The following is a 26,685-nucleotide window of genomic DNA, read 5'->3' as shown; positions in this document are numbered from 1 at the left end:
CCTGTCTTACTGCAGCTACCTTTTCTCCCGCAGAGGGCTGCCAAGCCAGTAACCGAGCAGGTGGGTTTTGAACCTGGGCGGGTGTGGCACGGGCCTGGCAGAACCCCGTCTGTTAATTCCTCCCGGTTAGGAGCTCGATGAAGAGCAGAGCTGGGGCTCCGCCCCTCGGGGGAGACACCAAGCCCAGGTTTCACCAGGCCGGCCGGACGCCGGTAACCAGTGGTTAACTGCTGAAGGGGTTCTGTGGGGGATCTCGATTCTGCAGGACGCCTGCAGTTCTGAATGGATTAGAACAGGACAACATTCTGTGATGTTTGGGGGGGGGGGGGGTCACTTTTGAGCTCTTGTGTTGCTTTCGAGTCGTTTCATTTTTGGCTTTATTTTGTGTCCACTGGGGGTCTGGACTGGGGGCACACCAGAACCATTTCAACTGGACCTGAACCACTGGACAGGCTCTTCTCCTGGTCTAACAAGACCGGACCTGAACCACCGGTCCAGCTGTCCTGCTGGTCTGACAGGACTGGAACTAAGCCACTCGAACAAAAGTGAATGTGAAAATCGATGTGTATGTTTTAATCGGGAGTTTTCACTGCGTTCCTGCGGAAGTGAGGCGGTAGTTGTCCAGGACGGGGGGAAATAGGCGCGCTGTCTCTTTAAGAGCAGCTCGCCCGGTTGCAAAACACCTGGAGAAAAGACGGGAGGGGCCGGCCGCGCCGATTGGCTGAAGGCGCTGTCAATCAAGCGGACCGCCTCCCAGGTAAGTCAGCGGGTGGCGAGACGGAGGAAGCGGAGCAGGAAAACAGGGAGTTTTAAAAAGAGCGCAGCGGCCCCAAATCGGAGAAAAACAACAAATAACAGGTGAGTCGCGTTCCGGGATCAAAGAAAGCGGGAAAAGGAAGGAAAGGGGAAACGATTCCGAGTTTATTTGGGAAGGAATTTCCTGGAGCGCCGCGCCGCGCTGGGAGACGCAGGAATTCCACGGGAAGTCATCACGGATTTTGACAGGACTCGCCCGTGAGTCTGAGGAGGATCTCAGCGCCGGAGCTGTGGCCGGGAACCCGCGTACAGAGGGGTAGAAACAGGGGTACAGAGGAGCAGAGAGAGGGGGTTCAGAGGGGGAGTGAGGGGTAGAGAGTGGGAGAGAGGGGTACAGAGGAGCAGAGAGAGGGGGTTCAGAGGGGGAGTGAGGGGTAGAGAGGAGCAGAGAGAGTGAGAGAGAGGGGGTTCAGAGGGGGAGTGAGGGATAGAGAGTGAGAGAGAGGGGTACAGAGGGGGAGTGAGGGATAGAGAGGGGGTTCAGAGGAGCAGAGAGAGTGATAGAGAGGGGGTTCAGAGGGGGAGTGAGGGGTAGAGAGTGGAAGAGAGGGGTACAGAGGGATAGAGAGGAGCAGAGAGAGGGGTAGAGAGTGGGAGTGAGGGGTAGAGAGTGGGAGAGAGGGGTACAGAGGAGCAGAGAGAGTGATAAAGGGGGTACAGAGGGGGATTGAGGGATAGAGAGTGGGTGAGAGGGGTACAGAGGGATAGAGAGAGTGATAAAGGGGGTACAGAGGGATAGAGAGAGTGATAAAGGGGGTACAGAGGGGGAGTGAGCGATACAGAGTGGGAGAGGGGTACAGAGGAGCAGAGAGAGGGGTACAGAGGGGTACAGAGGAGCAGAGAGAGGGGTACAGAGGGGCACAGATGGGCAGCGCTGGCTCACTCCTGGCCCGGAGGGAGGTTCTCGTGTTTAAAGGGGAGCCCCGTCAGTCTGGATTCCTCTTCTGCCCCCAGCGCCCGGCTCCCCGAGACCCTGGGAATGACCCCCTGACCCCTGGCCGCTCGCTGACCGCTCGGACCCGTGTCTCCCCCTGCCCTGCCCGGCGCCGCGGTGCGGATGGCGGCCGAGGAGCGCCTGCGGCGGCTGGAGGCGCTGGTGGCCGGCGGGCCGCAGCAGGACGGGCCGGCGCTGAGTGTGGAGGCGCTGCTGGACCTGCTGCTCTGCCTGCACCTGGAGTGCACGAGCACCGCAGCGCTGCGGAGAGAGAAGAACGTGCAGGACTTCCTGGAGTGGAGTGAGTGTGTGTGTTAGCGTCACTGTCCGATTGTGCATCACTGTGTGTCCTGTCCTGCAGTGGGGTGTTACTGGAATGCTGTAGTCCTCAGCAGTCTGATCCGCTCCAGGTGTGACAGTGCTGTCAGTCAGACTCCCAGTGCGCAGCAGTCTGATCCGCTCCAGGTGTGACAGTGCTGTCAGACTCCCAGTGCGCAGCAGTCTGATCCGCTCCAGGTGTGACAGTGCTGTCAGTCAGACTCCCAGTGCGCAGCAGTCTGATCCGCTCCAGGTGTGACAGTGCTGTCAGTCAGACTCCCAGTGTGCAGCAGTCTGATCCGCTCCAGGTGTGACAGTGCTGTCGGACTCCCAGTGTGCAGCAGTCTGATCCGCTCCAGGTGTGACAGTGCTGTCAGTCAGACTCCCAGTGCGCAGCAGTCTGATCCGCTCCAGGTGTGACAGGGCTGTCAGTCAGACTCCCAGTGCGCAGCAGTCTGATCCGCTCCAGGTGTGACAGTGCTGTCAGTCAGACTCCCAGTGCGCAGCAGTCTGATCCGCTCCAGGTGTGACAGTGCTGTCAGTCAGACTCCCAGTGTGCAGCAGTCTGATCCGCTCCAGGTGTGACAGTGCTGTCAGTCAGACTCCCAGTGTGCAGCAGTCTGATCCGCTCCAGGTGTGACAGTGCTGTCAGTCAGACTCCCAGTGCGCAGCAGTCTGATCCGCTCCAGGTGTGACAGTTCTGTCAGACTCCCAGTGTGCAGCAGTCTGATCCGCTCCAGGTGTGACAGTGCTCTCAGTCAGACTCCCAGTGCGCAGCAGTCTGATACTTTCTAGGTTGTAGCAACTGTGGGAGAGTCTTGTTCAAATGAACATTTACCCTAGTAAACATGTTCGTTATTTGAACTCCACCTGTCTGGTTATGCAAATGTACTCAAAGCAGTGAGCCAGGAATCCGCAGTGTGTGCTCAAGCTGTGGTGAGGCCTGGACTGGATCACAGTGCTCTGCAGTGGGAGCCCGAGTGGCAGCGCTGTGATCCCTGGAGTGGGTCTCCAGCTGCACGAGATGGGTGATCTGGGTGATCCAGGATTCTGGGTTCGAAAGGTGTTGGGCTTGGGGTGAGGGGAATGGGGCTACGGGACAGGGATCTGGGGTGCAGGTTTGTAGGGATTGATTCACTGGAACAGGTCAGGGGTTGTCGGGTGCGAGTCAGGGCTGTGGGGAGGTGCAGCAGGTGGGGTACAGGAGTAGGTGTGGTTCAGAGGGAGTGAGGTATCGGGCTGGAGTTTGGGGCATGGGTAGTGGGGTTCGAGTGTGGGGTTCAGGTGTGCGGTGGAAGTGTGGGACTGGGGTACAGGTCTGGGGTGCAGGGAATAGGGGTACTGGGCTGGGGTTTGGTTCACAATGTGGGGTACAGGACTGGGTTTGGGGCACAGGGAGTGGGGTACAGAATTGGGGTGCAGGGAGTGGGATACAAGACTGGGGTTTGGGGCTGGTTTGCATTCTCCAGCTGAGCTGCATCTCTGAAAACACTCAGCGCTCTCCGAGTGGGTGGAGTAACAGCGAGACCCACACGCACACACACTCTCACTGCCAGGGGGCGGGGCCTGCGTGCTGCTCGTGTTTGGAATAGCAGAGCCTGCTGGGACAGGTCCGTCCTGCCCTCACACCGGGAGCAGCACAGCAAAGGCCTGGGATCAGGGATCAGAGCACGCTGCCCGGATGGGATTTAGCATGTAGTGGGTCTCGGGATCCTATCCTGCTGTTTCCTGAAGGAAGCAGGTACAAGGGGCAGCAGGGAGCTCACTGCCTCAGCCTGTCCACCACTCTGACCACAGTGTAGACCAGCTCACTGCCACAGCTGCACAAATCACACACAGTGAGCAGATTCCTGCTTTACTCCACTGGGCTCTGTACTGTACTGTACTGTGCTTTCACCCTGATCTCACTGGGCTCTACTGCAATGTACTGTGCTTTTACCCCGATCTCACTGGGCTTTGCAAGGACTGAGTGTGGGAGGGAGAGAAGGAAAGAGGGAGCGAGGGAGCGTGCCGACAGAGGGGAGCGATGATGTCACTGGCTCTGTCTGGACACGCCTCTGAGCTGAGGGATACAGGGATACAGGAGGAAGAACAGAGAGAAAGATCAAAACAAACTCATTCCTCTCCCTGTGACAATCGCCCAGTCAGGCCCACATTCTCGCCCAGTCAGGCCCACATTCTGGATACTGTCAGTGTGTGTGTGCGAGTGAGCCCCTATACTGTACTGTCAGTGTGTGTGTGTTTGTGAGCCCCTGTACTGTACTGTATTGTCTGTGAGTGTGTGTGAGTGAGCCCCTATACTGTACTGTTAGTGTGTGTGTGTGTGTGTGTGTGTGTGTGTGTGTGTGTGTGAGTGAGCCCCTATACTGTACTGTCAGTGTGTGTGTGTTTGTGAGCCCCTGTACTGTACTGTACTGTACTGTACTGTACTGTCAGTGTGTGTGTGAGTGAGCCCCTATACTGTACTGTCAGTGTGTGTTTGTGTGGGTGTGAGCCCCTATACTGTACTGTCAGTGTGTGTTTGTGTTTGTGAGCCCCTGTACTGTACTGTACTGTCAGTGTGTGTGGGTGTGAGCCCCTATACTGTACTGTCAGTGTGTGTGTGTGTGGGTGTGAGCCCCTATACTGTACTGTCAGTGTGTGTTTGTGTGGGTGTGAGCCCCTATACTGTACTGTCAGTGTGTGTGTGTGTGTGAGCCCCTGTACTGGGACTGTGCACACTCCCTGCAGTCTGTGTGTGTTTGTGTGTGCACGCACACACCCTTCAGTGTCACTGTGCGTGTCGCAGGAGTGAGCGCTCACTGAAGGAATGCTGCTATTCAGGTTTCAGGGTGGAACCCGGTGGAACAGAGATGCAGAGCAGGACACAGGGCGGCGAGAGGAGAAAGTGTTACAGCCCAGAGTCGAAAACCAATCCAGAATGTCAGGTGGCGACAAGCGAGAGGCCAGTTACTGCATCCACCTCGTTCGCCTGACGAGTTATTTTAGCCCAGAGACTTTTCCAGCTGTTTCTTGAAAGGACACCTGGGTATGAGCTTCAGCAGCATGGCTGGGCAGCTTGTTCCACACTACCACCACCCTTTGTGCAAAGAAGTGTAGAGAAAAGAGATGTACCGTCCCCTCAACAGTAAACGCATGCAACAGGACAGTACCGTGCATGATGAAGTGTTTCTCCCCACCTCCAGGCCAGCCGTTTGTGTCCCGGGTCCGAGAGCTCAGGCTTCACCGCGAGGACTTTGATATCCTCAAGGTCATCGGGAGAGGGGCGTTCGGCGAGGTGAGAGCTCGTTCATCGCCTCGTTCCGCCTGCCCGTCTTCCACTCCGGATGTCCTGAGACACCCCTCTGTGTCTGTGGGCGCTGGGGTACAGAGCGCACCCCTCTGTGTCTGCGGGCCCTGGGGTACAGAGGACACCCCCTCTGTGTCTGTGGGCCCCGGGGTACAGAGGACACCCCCTTTGTGTCTGTGGGCCCTGGGGTATAGAGGACACCCCTCTGTGTATGTGGGCCCTGGGGTACAGAGCGCACCCCTCTGTGTCTGCGGGCCCTGGGGTACAGAGGACACCCCCTCCGTGTCTGTGGGCCCTGGGGTACAGAGCGCACCCCTCTGTGTCTGTGGGCTCTGGGGTACAGAGGACACCCCCTCTGTGTCTGTGGGCCCTGGGGTACAGAGGACACTCCCTCTGTGTCTGTGGGAGCTGGGGTCCAGAGGACACCCCTCTGTGTCTGTGGGCGCTGGGGTCCAGAGGACACCCCTCTGTCTGTGGGCGCTGGGGTACAGAGGACACCCCTCTTTGTCTGTGGGCGCTGGGGTGCAGAGGACACCCCCCTGTCTCTGGGCGCTGGGTATAACGCAGTCCTGCTGTCTGTGTGCCAGGTGGCCGTTGTCAAGCTGAAGGACACGGAGCGTGTCTTCGCGATGAAGATCCTGCACAAGTGGGAGATGATCAAGCGCGCCGACGTGAGTCTTCCTCTCCGCTCTGCTCGGGCCGCCCTGCGCCTGCAAGCAAGGTGGGGCGCGATGACCCCGTCTCTGTCTCTGTCTCTGTCTCGCAGACGGCGTGTTTTCGGGAGGAGAGGGACGTGCTGGTGAAGGGGGACAACCAGTGGATCACGACGCTGCACTACGCCTTCCAGGACGACAAGTACCTGGTGAGGGGGAGGAAGGGGGAGGCGGGGATCTTTCTTTCATGTTTGTTTTTGTCATTTTCCTCTGTCACAGACGCTGACGTTAAACATCTCAGACTTCCCCTTTTCCTCTCCTCCTCCTCTTCATCTCTCTTCAGTACCTAGTGATGGGCTCCTCTCTCTCCTCTCAGTACCTAGTGATGGGCTCCTCTCTCTCCTCTCAGTACCTAGTGATGGGCTCCTCTCTCTCCTCTCAGTACCTAGTGATGGGCTCCTCTCTCGCCTCTCGGTACCTAGTGATGGGCTCCTCTCTCTCCTCTCGGTACCTAGTGATGGGCTCCTCTCTCTCCTCTCAGTGCCTAGTGATGGGCTCCTCTCTCTCCTCTCAGTGCCTAGTGATGGGCTCCTCTCTCTCCTCTCAGTACCTAGTGATGGGCTCCCCTCTCTCCTCTCAGTACCTAGTGATGGGCTCCTCTCTCTCTTCTCAGTACCTAGTGATGGGCTCCTCTCTCTCCTCTCAGTACCTAGTGATGGGCTCCCCTCTCTCCTCTCAGTACCTAGTGATGGGCTCCTCTCTCTCTTCTCAGTGCCTAGTGATGGGCTCCTCTCTCTCCTCTCAGTACCTAGTGATGGGCTCCCCTCTCTCCTCTCAGTACCTAGTGATGGGCTCCTCTCTCTCTTCTCAGTGCCTAGTGATGGGCTCCTCTCTCTCCTCTCAGTGCCTAGTGATGGGCTCCTCTCTCTCCTCTCAGTACCTAGTGATGGGCTCCTCTCTCTCCTCTCAGTACCTAGTGATGGGCTCCTCTCTCTCCTCTCAGTACCTAGTGATGGGCTCCTCTCTCTCCTCTCAGTACCTAGTGATGGGCTCCTCTCTCTCCTCTCAGTACCTAGTGATGGGCTCCTCTCTCTCCTCTCAGTACCTAGTGATGGGCTCCTCTCTCTCCTCTCAGTACCTAGTGATGGGCTCCTCTCTCTCCTCTCAGTACCTAGTGATGGGCTCCTCTCTCTCCTCTCAGTACCTAGTGATGGGCTCCTCTCTCTCTCCCCCTCAGTACCTAGTGATGGGCTCCTCTCTCTCTCCCTCTCAGTACCTAGTGATGGGCTCCTCTCTCTCTCCCTCTCAGTACCTAGTGATGGGCTCCTCTCTCTCTCCCTCTCAGTACCTAGTGATGGGCTCCTCTCTCTCTCCCCCTCAGTACCTAGTGATGGGCTCCTCTCTCTCTCCCTCTCAGTACCTAGTGATGGGCTCCTCTCTCTTCTCTCAGTACCTAGTGATGGGCTCCTCTCTCTCCTCTCAGTACCTAGTGATGGGCTCCTCTCTCTCCTCTCAGTACCTAGTGATGGGCTCCTCTCTCTCTCCCCCTCAGTACCTAGTGATGGGCTCCTCTCTCTCTCCCTCTCAGTACCTAGTGATGGGCTCCTCTCTCTCTCCCTCTCAGTACCTAGTGATGGGCTCCTCTCTCTCTCCCTCTCAGTACCTAGTGATGGGCTCCTCTCTCTCCTCTCAGTACCTAGTGATGGGCTCCTCTCTCTCCTCTCAGTACCTAGTGATGGGCTCCTCTCTCTCCTCTCAGTACCTAGTGATGGGCTCCTCTCTCTCCTCTCGGTACCTAGTGATGGGCTCCTCTCTCTCCTCTCAGTGCCTAGTGATGGGCTCCTCTCTCTCCTCTCAGTACCTAGTGATGGGCTCCTCTCTCTCCTTTCAGTACCTAGTGATGGGCTCCCCTCTCTCCTCTCAGTACCTAGTGATGGGCTCCTCTCTCTCCTCTCAGTACCTAGTGATGGGCTCCCCTCTCTCCTCTCAGTACCTAGTGATGGGCTCCCCTCTCTCCTCTCAGTACCTAGTGATGGGCTCCTCTCTCTCCTCTCAGTACCTAGTGATGGGCTCCCCTCTCTCCTCTCAGTACCTAGTGATGGGCTCCTCTCTCTCTTCTCAGTGCCTAGTGATGGGCTCCTCTCTCTCCTCTCAGTGCCTAGTGATGGGCTCCTCTCTCTCCTCTCAGTACCTAGTGATGGGCTCCCCTCTCTCCTCTCAGTGCCTAGTGATGGGCTCCTCTCTCTCCTCTCAGTACCTAGTGATGGGCTCCTCTCTCTCCTCTCAGTACCTAGTGATGGGCTCCCCTCTCTCCTCTCAGTACCTAGTGATGGGCTCCTCTCTCTCCTCTCAGTACCTAGTGATGGGCTCCTCTCTCTCTCCCCCTCAGTACCTAGTGATGGGCTCCTCTCTCTCTCCCTCTCAGTACCTAGTGATGGGCTCCTCTCTCTCCTCTCAGTACCTAGTGATGGGCTCCTCTCTCTTCTCTCAGTACCTAGTGATGGGCTCCTCTCTCTCTCCCCCTCAGTACCTAGTGATGGGCTCCTCTCTCTCTCCCTCTCAGTACCTAGTGATGGGCTCCTCTCTCTCTCCCTCTCAGTACCTAGTGATGGGCTCCTCTCTCTCCTCTCAGTACCTAGTGATGGGCTCCTCTCTCTCCTCTCAGTACCTAGTGATGGGCTCCTCTCTCTCCTCTCAGTACCTAGTGATGGGCTCCTCTCTCTCCTCTCGGTACCTAGTGATGGGCTCCTCTCTCTCCTCTCAGTGCCTAGTGATGGGCTCCTCTCTCTCCTCTCAGTGCCTAGTGATGGGCTCCTCTCTCTCCTCTCAGTACCTAGTGATGGGCTCCCCTCTCTCCTCTCAGTACCTAGTGATGGGCTCCTCTCTCTCTTCTCAGTACCTAGTGATGGGCTCCTCTCTCTCCTCTCAGTACCTAGTGATGGGCTCCCCTCTCTCCTCTCAGTACCTAGTGATGGGCTCCTCTCTCTCTTCTCAGTGCCTAGTGATGGGCTCCTCTCTCTCCTCTCAGTACCTAGTGATGGGCTCCCCTCTCTCCTCTCAGTACCTAGTGATGGGCTCCTCTCTCTCTTCTCAGTGCCTAGTGATGGGCTCCTCTCTCTCCTCTCAGTGCCTAGTGATGGGCTCCCCTCTCTCCTCTCAGTACCTAGTGATGGGCTCCCCTCTCTCCTCTCAGTGCCTAGTGATGGGCTCCTCTCTCTCCTCTCAGTACCTAGTGATGGGCTCCTCTCTCTCCTCTCAGTACCTAGTGATGGGCTCCCCTCTCTCCTCTCAGTACCTAGTGATGGGCTCCTCTCTCTCCTCTCAGTACCTAGTGATGGGCTCCTCTCTCTCTCCCCCTCAGTACCTAGTGATGGGCTCCTCTCTCTCTCCCTCTCAGTACCTAGTGATGGGCTCCTCTCTCTCCTCTCAGTACCTAGTGATGGGCTCCTCTCTCTTCTCTCAGTACCTAGTGATGGGCTCCTCTCTCTCCTCTCAGTACCTAGTGATGGGCTCCTCTCTCTCTCCCCCTCAGTACCTAGTGATGGGCTCCTCTCTCTCTCCCTCTCAGTACCTAGTGATGGGCTCCTCTCTCTCTCCCTCTCAGTACCTAGTGATGGGCTCCTCTCTCTCTCCCTCTCAGTACCTAGTGATGGGCTCCTCTCTCTCTCCCCCTCAGTACCTAGTGATGGACTACTATGTGGGAGGAGACCTCCTCACTCTGCTCAGTAAGTTTGAGGACCGCCTGCCGGAGGAGATGGCCCGGTTCTACCTGGCAGAGATGGTTCTGGCGATCCACTCCGTGCACCAGCGGGGCTACGTGCACAGGTGAGGCCTGTCCTGTGGTGACCCAGCCCTGCAGTGGAGCGGCGCCGTGCCCCAGTGACGCGTGTAATAACACAGCACTGCCCCCCTCAGGGACATCAAGCCCGACAACGTGCTGATCGACATGAACGGACACATCCGGCTGGCGGACTTCGGCTCCTGTCTGCGGCTGGGCAGCGACGGGAAGGTGGGTGACCGGGTGTGGGGGGATTTCAGGGGATTTAGGGAATCGGAGGAGGGATCAGGAAGCAGGTGGCAAGATTTTCATGTTCTGACGTTAGAACAAATGAATAAAGATTTTGATCATCACGGCACGAGACAGTTTGGGGAAGTAAATTAAGCCGGGAGACTGCACTACTGGCAGGCCTGTGTTAACCTTTCACCCCTGACCTCTGATCTGTGAACCCCGGACCCCCCCCCTCCAACCAGGTGCAGTCATCGGTCGCCGTGGGAACCCCGGACTACATCTCCCCCGAGATCCTGCAGGCGATGGAGGATGGCAGGGGGCGCTATGGCACGGAGTGCGACTGGTGGTCTCTGGGGGTGTGCATGTACGAGCTGCTCTTCGGGGAGACGCCCTTCTACGCCGAGTCACTGCTGGAGACCTACAGCAAGATCATGAACCACAAGGTGAGAGGTCAGGGGGCTCCAGCGAGGGTCGGGGGGCGCCAGAGAGGGGGTGGGGGGGAGAGTTTAAAGGAGGTTAGAGAGATGGTTGGGGCTAAAAAGAGGGGTGGAGTTAAAGATGGGAGGAGTTAGCAAGAGAGGGTGGGACTAAAAGGGGGTGGGGTTAGAGATGGGAGGAGTTAGCGGTACAGAGGGTGGGGCTAGAGAGAGGGTGTTGGGGGGTTAGATAGGGATGGGGGTTAGAGACAGGGGAGAGATGGGAGGGGAGGGTCAAGGGAGGGGTGGAGGAGGAGGAGGAGGTGGAGGACCCCAGTGTGTGATCTCCTGTCCCAGCCTGTGGGACGGCGTGTGAGCCTCCCTAATAATAAGGTCTCATTTTTTATCCATGTCTACAAATGTTTGGGGTTAACTGTTTCTGCTTTGGCAACATTGTCTGCCCCCCCCGCCTCCACCAGGAGCATCTCAAGTTCCCCTCTGATGTCACCGACGTGTCCGCTGAGGCCAAGGACCTGATTGGCCAGCTGATCTGTGACCATGACAGCCGACTGGGCCAGAAGGGTATTCAGGATTTCCGGGATCACCCGTTCTTCCAGGGGATCAAGTGGGATCGCATCCGATCCAGCACCCCCCCACACATCCCGGATGTCAGCAGCCCAGCAGACACCTCAAACTTTGATGTGGACGACGAGTCGCTGAAGAACCCAGTCAGTAACCCCAGCACTCCGTCTGAGCCTTTGCCTGTCTGTCTGTCCATCCGTCTGTCTCTCTGTCTGAGCCTCTGTCCATCTGTCTGTTCCAGGAGACTCTCCCACCCTCCTCCCACAGCTCCTTTTCTGGGAATCAGCTGCCCTTCGTGGGATTTACCTTCACCTCCAACTGGTACAGTATTGCCACCTCTCTCTCATCTTCACCACTGCCTGCTACAGCATCACCACCCCTGTCATCTTCACCACTGTCATCTACAGCATCACCACCCCTGTCATCTTCACCACTGTCATCTACAGCATCACCACCCCTGTCATCTTCACCACTGTCATCTACAGCATCACCACCCCTGTCATCTTCACCACTGCCTGCTACAGCATCACCACCTCTCTCTCATCTTCACCACTGCCTGCTGCAGCATCACCACCCCTGTCATCTTCACCACTGTCATCTACAGCATCACCACCCCTGTCATCTTCACCACTGTCATCTACAGCATCACCACCCCTGTCATCTTCACCACTGCCTGCTACAGCATCACCACCTCTCTCTCATCTTCACCACTGCCTGCTGCAGCATCACCACCCCTGTCATCTTCACCACTGTCATCTACAGCATCACCACCCCTGTCATCTTCACCACAGCCTGCTACAGCATCGCCACCTCTCTCTCATCTTCACCACTGCCTGCTACAGCATCACCACCCCTGTCATCTTCACCACAGCCTGCTACAGCATCGCCACCTCTCTCTCATCTTCACCACTGTCATCTACAGCATCACCACCCCTGTCATCTTCATCACAGCCTGCTACAGCATCGCCACCTCTCTCTCATCTTCACCACTGTCATCTACAGCATCACCACCCCTGTCATCTTCACCACTGTCATCTACAGCATCACCACCCCTGTCATCTTCACCACAGCCTGCTACAGCATCGCCACCTCTCTCTCATCTTCACCACAGCCTGCTGCAGCATCACCACCCCTCTCTCACTCTCCCTCTCTGTCTGCCTCTCTGTTCTCAGCTGTCTGTCGGACCGGGGCTGCCTGAGGGTGGCAGCAGGGAGTGAGGGACCCTCTGTGAAGACAGACGCACCCCAGGGTGAGAGGGGGAGGATATCGGGGCGACTGTGTGTGTGCCTGTGAGTAGGACGACACCGGGATGTGTCAGTACCTGAACTCTGTCTGTCTGTCCCAGAGTCCATGCTGGCCTGCCCTGTCCCACGCAGTGACTCTGCACCCGAGCTGCAGGGGCTGAGAGAGGAGGTGGACAAGCTGCGCAGGAGACTGGCCGGTACGCGCCGACCGCCTGACTGCACCCGGGTGAGGTCAGTGTCCTCGAGTCCGCCTGGAGTCCACATTCCCACGCCCCCCTCTCTCCCGCTCCCTCCCTCCCAGAGGCAGCAGCGGAGGGCGGTGAGGCAGCCAGGCGGCGCGGTGAGGACGAGGCCCAGCAGCTGCGCTCTCTGGAGTCCCAGCTGCGCGCTGTCCAGCAGGAGAGAGACTCCCTCAGCACGGTCAGAGGGGAAAGGGGGTGGAGACAGTGGGGACAGGGGGGAGAGGGGGAGAGGGGTGGGTTAGGAATGGAAGGGGGGAGGGGACAGAGGGAGGGGGAGGGGACAAACAGTGTGGGTGGGGCAGGGCAGGGGAGGGGACAGACAGTGTGGGTGGGGCAGAGGGAGGGGGAGGGGACAGACAGTGTGGGCGGGGCAGAGGGAGGGGGAGGGGACAGACAGTGTGGGCGGGGCAGGGAAGGGAAGGGGCAGGTGGAATGGGTGGAGCAGAGGGAGGGGGCAGGTGGAATGGGTGGAGCAGAGGGAGGGGGCAGGTGGAATGGGCGGAGCAGAGGGAGGGGGCAGGTGGAATGGGCAGGGCAGGGCAGGGGGAGGGGACAGATGGAGTAGGCGGGGCAGAGGGAGGGGGGAAGGGAGGTGACACAGAGGATGGGGACAGAGAGTGGGGCAGGAGCCGAACGGCAGAGGAGAGGAGGCAGAAGAGAGGGGGAGTCAGGGGGACGGGGGGCGCAGCAGGCCTCCGGCCTGTCCCTCACCCTGCCCGTGCCCCAGGAGCTGACGGAGTCCCGGGCGAAGCTGCAGTCCCAGGCGGCGGAGCTGCGGGAGGCGCTGGCGAGGCAGCGGCAGGCCCAGCGCGAGGCGCAGGAGGCGGAGGAGAGGCAGGCAGAGGCCCGGGCCCACCGGCAGCGCCAGGCCCGGCAGCTCCGCGAGCGCGACGAGGAGATGGAGGCCCTGTCGGCCCGGCTGGAGGCCGCGCGGCAGGAGCTGCGCCGCACAGAGAGGGCCAGGAAGGAGGTGAGCGAGAGAGCGAGAGAGCGGGCCACTAAAGACAGGAGGGCACCCCCGTCCCACCCTGATCTCACTGGGCTCTACTGCGCTGTACTGCGCTTTTACCCTGATCTCACTGGGCTCTGCTGCGCTGTACTGTGCTTTTACCTTTATTTTGCTGGGCTCTACTGCGCTGTACTGTGCTTTTACCCTGATCTCACTGGGCTCTACTGCGCTGTACTGTGCTTTTACCCTGATCTCACTGGGCTCTACTGCGCTGTACTGTGCTTTTACCCTGATCTCACTGGGCTCTACTGCGCTGTACTGTGCTTTTACCCTGATCTCACTGGGCTCTGCTGCGCTGTACTGTGCTTTTACCCTGATCTCACTGGGCTCTACTGTATTGTGCTTTTACCCTGATCTCCCTGGGCTCTACTCCTGTACTGAGCTTTTACCCTGATCTCACTGGGCTCTGCTGCGCTGTACTGTGCTTTTACCTTTATTTTGCTGGGCTCTACTGCGCTGTACTGTGCTTTTACCCTGATCTCCCTGGGCTCTACTGCGCTGTACTATGCTTTTACCCTGATCTCACTGGGCTCTACTGCGCTGTACTGTGCTTTTACCCTGATCTCACTGGGCTCTGCTGCGCTGTACTGTGCTTTTACCTTTATTTTGCTGGGCTCTACTGCGCTGTACTGTGCTTTTACCCTGATCTCCCTGGGCTCTACTGCGCTGTACTATGCTTTTACCCTGATCTCACTGGGCTCTACTGCGCTGTACTGTGCTTTTAACCTGATCTCACTGGGCTCTGCTGCGCTGTACTGTGCTTTTACCTTTATTTTGCTGGGCTCTACTGCGCTGTACTGTGCTTTTACCCTGATCTCCCTGGGCTCTACTGCGCTGTACTGTGCTTTTACCCTGATCTCACTGGGCTCTGCTGCGCTGTACTGTGCTTTTACCTTTATTTTGCTGGGCTCTACTGCGCTGTACTGTGCTTTTACCCTGATCTCCCTGGGCTCTACTGCGCTGTACTATGCTTTTACCCTGATCTCACTGGGCTCTACTGTGCTGTACTGTGCTTTTAACCTGAACTCACTGGGCTCTACTGCGCTGTACTGTGCTTTTACCCTGATCTCACTGGGCTCTGCTGCGCTGTGCTGTGCTTTTACCCTGATCTCGCTGGGCTGGGCTGAGCCTGTCTAAGCGTGCCTGTGTGTCTGTGCCCAGCTGGAGCTGGAGTGCGAGAGCAGCCTGTCAGAGGTCAGCCAGCAGAAGAAGCTGAGAGAGAGAACAGAGCAGTACTGCAAGGAGCTGGAGGAGGAGCTGCAGGGCCTGAAGGTACAGCCGCGTGTCTGCCGGCCTGCTCCTCTTCCCTGGAAGGTCAGGGCTCCGGCCCTCCGCCCTGCCGGTCTTACTTGCTGTCTGTGTTCGTCTCGCTGTCCTGCTGACAGAAGAGGCCCGGTCTGGCCCAGGGCTCCGCTGACGCGGGGGGCGGGGCCACGCAGGAGCTGTCCCGCCTCCGGGCGGAGCTGGAGCGCAAGGGGGCGGAGCAGGAGGCGGAGCTCAAGAGCCGGCAGCGCCAGCTGCGGGAGCGGGAGGAGCAGCAGGGGGCGCTGGAGAGCGAGCTGGCGGCGCTGCGGGAGAAGCTGGAGACGGCTCGCGCCCGGAGGTACGGGCCTGGCGAGAGCCGGGGGGGGGGGGGCAGTGGGAGAGGGGCAGAGCCGGGCCGTGTGTGACCGCGCCCCTGCCTGTGTGTGTGTGTGTGTCTCAGCCTGCAGGACCAGGAGGCCCTGGCGGAGCTGAGGGGGGCGGCGGAGCGAGAGAAGAGCTTGCTGAGGGAGGAGGGCAGGAGGCTGGGCGCCGAGCTGGAGCAGGTGAGCTGGAGCCACACCCCCTGCCCGCCCGCCGGCCCCGCCCCCGGCCCTCCGGCTCTCACCCCTCCCCCGGCTCTCTGTCGCCCTCTAGCTGACGGAGGAGGTGATGCGGCTCAGGGCGGCGAACAGACAGCAGGAGGAGGAGCTGAAGACCCTGAGCGGGAGGAGTCAGTCTGTGTCCCACTGGGAGGACCAGATCACTGACATCCTGCAGTGGTGAGAGAGGGGTACAGAAGGGAAGACGGAGGGGGACAGGGGGTGGACAGGGGTACAGAGAGGGGGGGCGTGCACGTCTGAGTGTCGGAGTGAGGACGCCGTCTGTGTCCTCAGGGTCAACGATGAGAAGGAGTCCAGGACGTACCTGCAGGCTCTCACCACGCGCCTCACGGAGGAGATGGAGGGGCTCAAGGCATCTGACCGCGCCACAGCCAGACAGGTACCACAGCTCCCAGTGCACCTGCGACACTGCACACCTGCACACTGCAATACTGCACACCAGCATCCCTGCACACCTGCGACACTGCACACCTGCACACCTGCACTCTGTGACACTGTGACACTGCACACCTGCACACTGCAATACTGCACACCAGCATCCCTGCATCCCTGCACACCTGCAACACTGCACACCTGCACCACCACTCCTCCAGTACATTCCGGTACAGCCCAGTACGGCCCAGCACAGCTCAGCCCCTCTCTCAGGACAGCCAGTGGAAGGCGCGCAGGCTGCTGAAGACGGAGGCGTCGGCCAGGCTGGAGCTGCAGTCGGCGCTGGAGGCCGAGCTGAGGGCCAAGCAGAGCCTGCAGCAGGAGCTGAGCACGCTGAAGGCAGCCAGCCTTAGCACAGAGAGGTGAGGGCCTGCCGCCACCTGCCCCTCCTGTCTGACACTGTCTGTCCGTCTGTCTCTCACCCTGTCCCTGTCTGTCTCTCTCTCACCCTGTCCCTCTCTCGGTCTGTCTGTCTCAGCAAGCTGCAGGAGGTAGAGGAACAGAACACGGAGCTGAGAGCAGAGGTGGAGAGACTGAAGAAGGAGATTAAATCGCTGCCCGTTTCAGGTCTGGCTGTCAATCACAGCTCCTGTCCCCGAGCTCCTGTCCCTGTGTGTGGTGTGTCTGTCCCTGAGCTCCTGTCTCTGGGTGTCTGTACCTGAGCTCCCGTCTCTGAGCTCCTGCTGTGATTTCTCTCCAGATCTCAGAGGAAGAGATTCCATTGTAACACTGATGCCTCTTTCTCCTGTGGAGGTGAGTCTGTACCCCAGGGGTGTCTATACACTGTGTCCAGTAAGAGCCTGTACCCCATGGGTGTCTGTACAGGTGTACAGTAAGAGCCTGTACCCCAGGGGTGTCTGTACAGGTGTACAGTATATGTCTGTCTCCACAGAACAACTCCATCAGTTTTTCGGGGTTCTCCGGTGCGCCGCCCCAGCTGCAGAGAGCGAGTGTTGACGGTGCCCCCCGCCAGGAGCCCGGCAGCGCTAAAGCAGACGTGAGTCCCAGCGACCCGACAGCCCCCCGTCTCGCTGAGTCCGCTCTCCGTCGCCCCGATAACCCCCGCTGTGTCTCTCTCAGGCCCGGAGTCGCTCCTCCCCCCCGCCAGCGTCCCCGGCGAGGCCCCCGCAGTACCCCTCCGGGCCAGCAGGGGGCGAGCCCAAGGTGCGAGCCTGGGAGCCGCAGGAGCCCAGAGCCCCGAGGAGAGGCCAGCACTAAAGTTGTGTTTGAAGCTGTTACAGCGCTCCTGACCTTAATAATGACAGCTCTGTCCTTCCCTGTCCCCCTCTCTGTCTGTCCTTCTCTCTCCGCCCCCCTCTGTCCAGCCCACGCCGCACCAGTTCAAGGTGAAGTCCTTCTCCTGCCCCACGAAGTGCAGCCGCTGCACGTCCCTGCTGGTGGGACTGGCGCGACAGGGCCTGCAGTGCGACGGTGAGGGTCCGGGGGTCTGGGGGTCTCGGGGCAGCGCGGTCGGGCACACCCGGGGCGGTGCTAACCCCTCTGTCTCTCCCGCCTGCAGCGTGTGGGTACGCCTGTCACGTCACCTGCGCCAACAGCGCCACCATCTGTCCCGACACCAACGCAAAACCGCTGGGGGTCGACCCAGTCCGGGGAACTGGCACGGCCTTCACCGGGCACCTGTCTGTGAGTCAGTGTGTGTGTGTGTCTGTGTGCCACTGTGTGTGTGTCTGCCAGTCTGTGTGTTTGTGACTCAATGTGCCAGTGTGTGTATCTGTCTGCCAGTCATGTGTGTCTATTAGTCAGTGTGCCAGTGTGTCTGAGTCTGCCAGTCTGCCCATCAGTCTGCGAGTCTGTGTCTCCCAGTCAGTCCGGGGGTCTGTCTGCCAGTCTGTGAGCCTGCCTGTCTCTCTGCCCCAGGTGCCCAGGCCCGCGGGCGTCAGGAAGGGGTGGCAGCGCTGCTTCGCTGCGGTCAGTGACTTCAGGCTCTTCCTGTTCGACTCCCCCCCCAGCCCAGGGGGGCTGCAGGTCGTTGACATAAGGTCAGGGGTCAGTCTCCCACAGTCTTGCTCTTTCTGTCATATTTATAATGTATTTCTCACACCTGTGCACAGCCTGTACTGTGTTTTTACCCTGATCTCCCTGGGCTTTACTGCACTGGACTGTGCTTTTACCCTGATTTCACTTGGCTCTACTGCACTGGACTGTGCTTTTACCCTGATCTCACTGGGCTGTATTGGACTATACTCTAGTATTGCTGTTCTGTGTATTGTAGTATTACCATAGTGAACCACAGTTTGCTGTTTGCAGGGATCCTAACTTCTCGGTGAGCTCTGTCCTGGCGGCGGATGTCATTCATGCCAACAAGAGAGACGTTCCCTGTATCTTCAGAGTGAGTCCAGACAGAGCTGAGCGCATCCCACATTCATGAATTCACATTCCCCCAGTGCAGTGTGACCCCCAGCCCTGACCCCACTGGACACCCCAGTGCAGTGTGACCCCCCCCAGCCCTGACCCCACTGGACACCCCAGTGCAGTGTGACCCCCCCAGCCCTGACCCCACTGGACACCCCAGTGCAGTGTGACCCCCAGCCCTGACCCCACTGGACACCCCAGTGCAGTGTGACCCCCAGCCCTGACCCCACTGGACACCCCAGTGCAGTGTGACCCCCAGCCCTGACCTCACTGGACACCCCAGTGCAGTGTGACCCCCAGCCCTGACCCCAATGGACACCCCAGTGCAGTGTGACCCCCAGCCCTGACCCCACTAGACACCCCAGTGCAGTGTGACCCCCCCAGCCCTGACCCCACTGGACACCCCAGAGAGGAGCCTGGTCCGCAGGAGCTGTGATGTCTCTGTCTCTCCCTCCCTTCCTGCCAGGTCACATCCTCCCAGCTGACGGCTCCGCCCACCACCCAGGCCGTGCTGCTATTGGCCGAGAGCGAGGCGGAGAAGTCCCGGTGGGAGGCGGTCCTCACGGAGCTGCACGGCCTGGCCAAGAAGCACCGCCTCCCTCCCCGCAGCGTTCTCCTGCCCCGCGAGGCCTACGACTCCGCCCTCCCCTTCATCCGCTCCGCCCAGTCAGCAGCCATCATTGGTGAGACACGCCCCAGGGACATCAGTCTCTCAGGGGACCCCTCTGTCTGCCCCCACTGAATGATCCCAGAGTCTCTGGTGAAATCGCACAGTGGGGCAGTGTGAACATCCCGGTGAGCTGTGAGCTGACGCAGCCTGTCTTGTGTCTGTAGATCGTGGGCGCGTCGCCCTGGGCACAGAGGAAGCCCTCTACGTCATTGACGTCACAAGCAATGGTGAGTGCACCCTCACACACCCCGGACTGATCTATCCCACCGTCTTTTCTCTTTGCACTGGCCTGTCTCTCTCTCCTCACTGCACTGTCTCTCTGTGCTGCTGCTCAGAGCTCTCCTCACTGCCTTGTGTCTCTGATCTGTTGCTCAGTGCTCTCCTCACCACCCTGTCTCACTGATCTTTTGTTCAGCACTCTCCTCGCCACCCTGTCTCACTGATCTTTTGTTCAGCACTCTCCTCTCCACCCTGTCTCACTGATCTTTTGTTCAGCACTCTCCCCGCCACTGTCTCACTCATCTGTTGCTCAGCGCTCCTCTCGCCACCCTGTCTCGCTCATCTGTTGCTCAGCGCTCCTCTCGCCGTCCTGTCTCGCTCATCTGTTGCTCAGCGCTCCTCTCGCCGCCCTGTCTCGCTCATCTGTTGCTCAGCGCTCCTCTCGCCGCCCTGTCTCGCTCATCTGCTGCTCAGCGCTCCTCTCGCCGCCCTGTCTCCCCGTGCTGCTGTGGACACGCGTCTCGTTCAGTCGCTCTCTGGTTCTCCCCCCCCTGTCCCCCTCTCAGAGATCGTGCAGCTGGCCGAGTGCAAACGCGTGGTGCAGGTGGAGGTGGTGGGCGGCGCCGAGTGCGTGGCCGTGCTGTGTGGGCGGAGCCGCTCGGTGAGGCTGTTCACGTGGGACGAGCTCAAGGACCCGGACTGCGGGGGCTCCAAGCTGCCCGACACCCGCGGGGTCACCGTGCTGGCGCAGGGCAGCCTGGCTCAGGGCACCCAGCCCTGCCTGTGCGTGGCCATCAAGAGACAGGTGCCTGGACCCCACAGCACCGCCGCCGCGCCCCTGCCCGCCCCCACGCCTCTCTGACGCGGCCTCTCCCTCTCTGTCGCCCAGGTGCTGTGCTACCGGCTGGCCCCCGGCGCCCCGCGCTGCGCCAGGCTCTGCGAGGTGCAGGCGCCGGCCCCCGTGCAGTGGCTGGGGGTGTTCGGGGACCGGCTGTGTGTGGGGTACCCCTCCGGGTTCTCTCTGTACTCTCTGGTCAAGGAGGTCCCCCCTGTGGCCCTGCTGAGCCCCGAGGACCCCTCCCTCCTGCCCCTCCCCCAGCCCCCCGCCCCCGACGCCCTGTGCGCGGTCGAGATCGCCCGGAACGAGCTGCTGCTGTGCTTCGCCAGCGTGGGGCTGTACGTGGACTGCAGGGGGCGCCGCGCTCGCCACAGGGAGCTGATGTGGCCCAGCCTGCTGACGCACTGCTGTGAGTGAGAACACGGGAGCAGGGGGTAGCTACTGGTTCCACACTCCCGCCACCCTTGGTGTAAAGAGGTGCCTCCTGCTCTGTTGTTAAAGCCCTTTACTGACTGACAGGCTCAGTCCTGGCTCCAGGCTCAGACACACTGATTCGCACTGCTGGGCTTTCTTTGACAGCGTCTCCCTTCACCTCTCTCATCCCTTGTGTCTCGCTGCAGGTTACAGCGCCCCCTACCTGTTGGCGTACAGTGAGAGCGGCATCCATGTGTTCGATGTGAAGAGCATGGAGTGGGTCCAGACCATCGCAGTCCAGAAAGTGAGAATAGCCTTCCAGTGCCCAAGGGCTCCCCAGCGTCTCTCTCTCTGTCCACCTGTCCCCACTAACAGTCTCTCTGCCCGTCTGTCCTCAGCCCCGCCCCCTCAACACTGACGGCTCCCTCACTCTCTTCAGCACTGAGCCAGCCCGGCTGGTGTACCTGCGCAGCAGGGACGCAGGTAAGCTCTGTTCTTACTGCTGGAGACCCACTGGACTGTAGTACTGTATAACTGCACTGTGAGACACACTGGACTGTAGTACTGTATAACTGCACTGTGAGACCCACTGGACTGTAGTACTGTATAACTGCACTGTGAGACCCACTGGACTGTAGTACTGTATAACTGCACTGTGAGACACACTGGACTGTAGTACTGTATAACTGCACTGTGAGACCCACTGGACTGTAGTACTGTATAACTGCACTGCTGGAGACACACTGGACTGTAGTACTGTATAACTGCACTGTGAGACCCACTGGACTGTAGTACTGTATAACTGCACTGTGAGACCCACTGGACTGTAGTACTGTATAACTGCACTGTGAGACACACTGGACTGTAGTACTGTATAACTGCACTGCTGGAGACACACTGGACTGTAGTACTGTATAACTGCACTGTGAGACACAGTGGACTGTAGTACTGTATAACTGCACTGTGAGACACACTGGACTGTAGTACTGTATAACTGCACTGTGAGACACACTGGACTGTAGTACTGTATAACTGCACTGCTGGAGACACACTGGACTGTAGTACTGTATAACTGCACTGTGAGACACACTGGACTGTAGTACTGTATAACTGCACTGTGAGACACACTGGACTGTAGTACTGTATAACTGCACTGCTGGAGACACACTGGACTGTAGTACTGTATAACTGCACTGTGAGACACACTGGACTGTAGTACTGTATAACTGCACTGTGAGACACACTGGACTGTAGTACTGTATAACTGCACTGTGAGACCCACTGGACTGTAGTACTGTATAACTGCACTGTGAGACCCACTGGACTGTAGTACTGTATAACTGCACTGTCCTGTTCTTGTGTCTCTGCAGAGGAGGAGTTTGCTATTCCAGAGACGAAGGTAAACAGCCACAGGCAGCTGCAGCGAACAAAGTCCAAGAGGAAATTCAACTTCGGCCTCTCAGAGGAGCAGAGAGCTGAGCAGCGCAGGTAAATACTGGAGTGTCCAGTCAGAGTGTGTATGAACCCCTCTCTCTCTCAGTGTGTGTGTATTAACCCCTCTCTCTCTCAGTGCAGTGTTCATGTACTGGAGTGTCCAGTCAGTGTGTCTGTATGAACCCCTCTCTCTCTCAGTGCAGTGTTCATGTACTGGAGTGTCCAGTCAGTGTGTCTGTATGAACCCCTCTCTCTCTCAGTGTGTGTGTATGAACCCCTCTCTCTCAGTGAGTGTTAATGTACTGGAGTGTCCAGTCAGTGTGTCTGTATGAACCCCTCTCTATCTCAGTCCAGTGTTAATGTACTGGAGTGTCCAGTCAGTGTGTGTATTAACCCACACTGCAGCCATATCACTCTGCAACTCACAACTGGCAGCCCACTGGAGCTCAGCAGTGTGAGCCTAGTCAGTAGCTGGAGGGGAGACTCCTGGGAAAGCTAAGGTTGCTGTTGGAAGAGGTGTTAGTGAGGCCAGCAGGGGGCGCTCACCCTGCGGTCCATATGGGTCCTAATGCTCCAGTATAGTGACGGGGACACTAGACTGTAAAAAGGCGCCGTCAATCAGATGAGACATAAAACCGAGGTCCTGACTCTCTCTGGTCATTAAAAGAGCAGGGGTGTTACCCCAGTGTCCTGGCCAGATTCCTCCCTGGTCTCTACCCATCATGGCCTCCTAATGACCCCCCTCTCTGAACTGGCTCCATCGCTCTGCTCTCCTCCCCACTGAGAGCTGGGGTGTGGGGAGCGGACTGGCGCCTCACCCAGGTGGGGGTACACACCGCTGGGGGTGGAGGGGCTGTATGAGTGTAAGCAATGATTACTATTATAGTGATTACAACCCCTCTGTCTCTCAGGGTGATGATGAGAGACCCGTCTCTGCGCTCCAAGCTCATCTCCAACCCCACCAACTTCAGCCACCTGGTCCACGTCGGGCCCGGGGTGGAGGTCCCGGGGACCGTGGGGGACCCCCGTGCGGCCCCAGTCCCGCATCGTCCCCGCAGCGCCACAGAGTCGCAGCGCCCCCTGTCGGCCGAGACGCAGCGTCTGCGTGAGTACCGCGGTAAGAGGCGCGTGGCGCCGGTAAACACACACACACACACACACACACACACACACACACACACTGGTGCAGCCTGGCTGAGACGACACAGGTCTGCAGTGGGGATTCAGGTCTTAATGATTAATATAGCGCCTTTCAGGCTAAAGCATTGCAACGCACTTCATATATGGGACAGGACTCACTTCACCCCTGAGTGACAGCGGTCCCCCTGGGAGACACACACACACACACACACTCATTCTGACCAGGGGTGTTGTGACGATCTGCTGCACCAGGGGCACTATGGGGGGGGTAGGAAGGGTACACTGATCCAGACTGCAGTGGGGTCACACTCCTGCTCTTCCTGATGCCCCGGGTTCGATCATGAGCTCCCAGCACAGTGTCCGCAGGAGAAGAGCGCCCCCGACTGGGCTACCGGCACCCCCGACAGCAGCCCCTGGGTCTTCCTCTGTCGGGGGCCTGGCCGCGCGCGGACCCCTGTGCTGGTCTCGCCCAAAAGCAGGGAAGCGGCCGCCAGGGGGCCCAGCTCTCCCGAGTCCGACTGTGTGGCGTTTCTGAGCTGAACCCGTGTCTCTCTGCCCGCAGAGAAGCGCCAGTCGCACGGCTCGCTGTCCGACGACCTGCTCGCGGAGTGAGGCGCCGGCGCCGCGCGGTGAGTCTCCTCCCGGCCCCCTCCTCCTCCTCTCCCTCCCTCCCCCACCCCTCTCTCATCGCTCCTCTCTCTGACAGCCGGAACCGGGGCCCACAGCACCATCTCTCTGCACCAGCGCCGGGAACCGGGACCGGCTGTTCGCGGACTCGCCACCAGGGGGCGCCCGGGGCGCGGCTCTCCGCTCCAGCTCGCCGCTCGATTTGATGAAAACGCTGTTTTTAGTTTTTTTTTATGACTGTTCTTAGGATTGTTCTTCATTTAGGATCTTTAAAACGGCCAAGTGCAATGGTGTGAACTCCAGGAACACATAGTCCTTGTTACTTTTATTAAAGAAAACAGGAATGCAGGAAGCATTAACAAATGGGTTTTATATTTTTAAATCTTGTGTGTGTTTTAGGTGCCAGGGCATTTGCGGTTATGTTACTGATGTAAAAAAAAATGCTATTGCTGTTGTGAGACAGGAAACATGATCCAAACGGGACCCCGAGCCTCCTGAGTCGGTTCGCTCTCCAGTAAACTGACCCTTTGACATCCCTGCTGGGAGCACTGGGCGCCACTGGGCTGTGTGGTGATTTCTCCACACACAACATCACAGACACTGTCCTGCGCTTTTACCCTGATCTCACTGGGCTCTGCTGTACAGAGCTTTTACCCTGATCTCACTGGGCTTTTTACTGCCCTGTAACGTGCTTTTACCCTGATCTCACTGGGCTTTACTGCGCTGTACTGTGCTTTTACCCTGATCTCACTGGGCTTAAGTCACAGGGAGCAGAGAGACAAGGAGATCACAGTCAAGTCACAGAGAGCTCACAGTGTAGTGACAGGGAGCAGAGACAGAGAGCTCACAGTGTAGTGACAGGGAGCAGAGACACAGAGCTCACAGTGTAGTGACAGGGAGCAGAGACACAGAGCTCACAGTGTAGTGACAGGGAGCAGAGACACAAGGGGGTCACAGTAAAGTTACAGGAGTAGAAATGGGGTCACAGTAAAGTTACAGGAGTAGAAACAGAGGGAGGTCTTCCTGCAATTTCTTCCCTCTTGCCTTGACTTCATTTCAGCAAAATGCTGTGTTTTGCGCAAAGTGTGCCTTACTTCCACAGTACAAGTTCAGGTATATGAATTCAATTAAACTGTTATAAATGCAATATTTTGTAGGGCGTTGGGGGGGGGATTTAAATATTTGCAATATACATTTTTATCTATTTATGATGTTTTACCTTTTCGCCTTTTTTGTAACCAAGTGGTTGTATCTGTTCTGTGTGGGTGTGGCTGTCGGGCTGGGCTGTGCGCTGAGCTCGGGGGGGTTTATAAATGAGTGTTGAAAGACAGAAGGCTTGTGTTGTCTCTCCTGGTCTCAGCGGTGCTCCGGAATCCTGTGCTTCTGATTCCTGGGAGCGTGATTATCCTGCAACCCAAGATCCTCACGGTCAAACAAGGGGCTGTCTTCAGCACTGCCATCGGAACGCCGCCCAGAGGACACGAGTGGCAGCTACAGAGAAGTGCATTCTCCAGGAAGAGCAGGAGGCTCCTCTTTACACAGAGAGTAGCGGGTGAATGGAACAGGCCGTGGTGTTGAAGCCGATGCGCTGGCTGGAAAGGCTGGGCAGGATCCTGGGACGATTTATCTCCACTCTTTCATCGTGTCCCGCTGGTTGATCAGAGCGATCAGTTCTCTGCTCCTGCCCTCCCCCGATCGGTGTCACGGATCTGCTCTGGGAGGAGCTGAGAAGATTGAAATCCGAGAGTGACCTGGGTTCGGTGAGAGGGGGAGTGTGGGGCGCAGGTCCGGGCCTGTCCGGGTCAGCTGGTTTCCCGGAGTGTGGGGCGCAGGTCCGGGCCTGTCCGGGTCGGCTGGGCCCGGGAGTGTGGGGCGCAGGTCCGGGCCTGTCCGGCTCAGGAGACGGTCTCCGAGCTCAGACAGTGACTCTCCGAGCCCCCAGAGCCGGTGATCTCAGTCTCCCAGACAAAGCAAAACAGGAGACCAGCCGGCCGTGTCCTCTCCCTGCTCCGTGCATCCCGTATTCCCGGACTCGCCTCCGAGCTGCTGTTTCTCCGAATCCCAGCCTGTCAGGGGCCCGTGGGGGGGGGTTTACTGTGTAGATCGCAGTGCTGTGGGGTCACAGGGGCCCAGACTGAACCCCAGATCGCTGCACTGGGGCTCTGGTCGGGGTCACGTCACCGAGGGGAATCCGGACAGCGCAGGGCTCCGCCCACTTCGAACCGGGGACCTAGCCCCTGCTCCTCTCTACGAGCTCAGCAAAGCTGCGCCCCCAGTTTCAGTCACAGGAACGCGAGACAGCAGGGGAGAGTGAGTCCTGCCGATGGACTCCTGGTGGAAAAGGAAACCAGGAGGACAGGAGGTCCGGTGGTTCAGGTCCGGTCTTGTCAGACCAGGAGGACAGGAGGTCCGGTGGTTCAGGTCCGGTCTTGTCAGACGAGGGGGACAGGAGGTGGGGTGGTTCAGGGCCGGTCTTGTCAGACGAGGGGGACAGGAGGTGGGGTGGTTCAGGTCCGGTCTCGTCAGACGAGGGGGACAGGAGGTCCGGTGGTTCAGGTCCTGTCAGACCAGTGCCGCTGCAATCAGAGCTGTTTCCTGGCCGCCAGCCTGTTCCCACAGAGCAGGGGGTTAATGGCAAACACATGTCCAGCTGTTTGAGGGGGCGCGGTTTCCACTGCGCTGCTCACTTCCAGGGGTGCACGACCCCCTCCTGTCACTGGGTTTCCTTCATGAGAAACTGCCTGCAGCTCCCCCAAATGAGAGACTGAACCCTTATACCAGGACACCCCTGTACCCCAAATTTAGATACTGAACCCCTGGTATACCAGGACACCACTATACCCCAGAATGAGATCAGACTACTGCGCACTGGGAGTCTGACTGACAGCACTGTCACACCTGGAGTGGATCAGACTGCTGCGCACTGGGAGTCTGACAGCACTGTCACACCTGGAGCGGATCAGACTGCTGCACACTGGGAGTCTGACAGCACTGTCACACCTGGAGCGGATCAGACTGCTGCACACTGGGAGTCTGACAGCACTGTCACACCTGGAGCAGATCAGACTGCTGCACACTGGGAGTCTGACTGACAGCACTGTCACACCTGGAGCGGATCAGACTGCTGCACACTGGGAGTCTGACTGACAGCACTGTCACAC

General features: G+C 58.6%; 1 protein-coding gene across 4 annotated transcripts; it reads left to right on the top strand.

Moving 5' to 3' along the window:
* Positions 1-10: 10 nt before the first annotated feature.
* Positions 11-24,857, top strand: LOC107076423 (serine/threonine-protein kinase MRCK alpha-like). 4 transcript variants are annotated; one of them, XM_069180603.1, is made up of 38 exons: positions 11-60; positions 1,771-2,051; positions 5,254-5,345; positions 5,945-6,028; positions 6,124-6,219; positions 9,687-9,835; positions 9,926-10,019; positions 10,262-10,462; positions 10,915-11,163; positions 11,259-11,338; positions 12,190-12,266; positions 12,363-12,458; positions 12,563-12,681; positions 13,231-13,473; positions 14,674-14,784; positions 14,898-15,115; positions 15,218-15,320; positions 15,412-15,536; positions 15,651-15,756; positions 16,023-16,171; positions 16,288-16,376; positions 16,510-16,562; positions 16,702-16,806; positions 16,890-16,973; positions 17,135-17,240; positions 17,329-17,453; positions 17,688-17,809; positions 18,078-18,159; positions 18,649-18,865; positions 19,017-19,079; positions 19,638-19,876; positions 19,961-20,318; positions 20,530-20,627; positions 20,722-20,806; positions 21,694-21,811; positions 22,669-22,874; positions 23,460-23,526; positions 23,604-24,857. In XM_069180603.1, exons 2-37 carry the CDS (start codon positions 1,874-1,876, stop codon positions 23,507-23,509), a joined length of 4,770 nt encoding a protein of 1,589 aa, XP_069036704.1. In that variant the 5' UTR covers positions 11-60; positions 1,771-1,873; the 3' UTR covers positions 23,510-23,526; positions 23,604-24,857. The 4 variants fall into 4 exon arrangements, with proteins under 4 accessions (XP_069036704.1, XP_069036705.1, XP_069036703.1 ...); XM_069180604.1 differs by lacking the exon at positions 11-60 and adding an exon at positions 405-858 and having other exon boundaries at positions 22,669-22,862; XM_069180602.1 differs by lacking the exon at positions 11-60 and adding an exon at positions 405-858.
* Positions 24,858-26,685: the final 1,828 nt, after the last annotated feature.

The sequence above is a fragment of the Lepisosteus oculatus genome, chromosome 18, assembly GCF_040954835.1.
Source record: "Lepisosteus oculatus isolate fLepOcu1 chromosome 18, fLepOcu1.hap2, whole genome shotgun sequence".
Taxonomy (NCBI): domain Eukaryota; kingdom Metazoa; phylum Chordata; class Actinopteri; order Semionotiformes; family Lepisosteidae; genus Lepisosteus; species Lepisosteus oculatus.
Note: the sequence above shows the minus strand (reverse complement) of the source record. Positions and strands in the feature narration are given on the sequence as shown.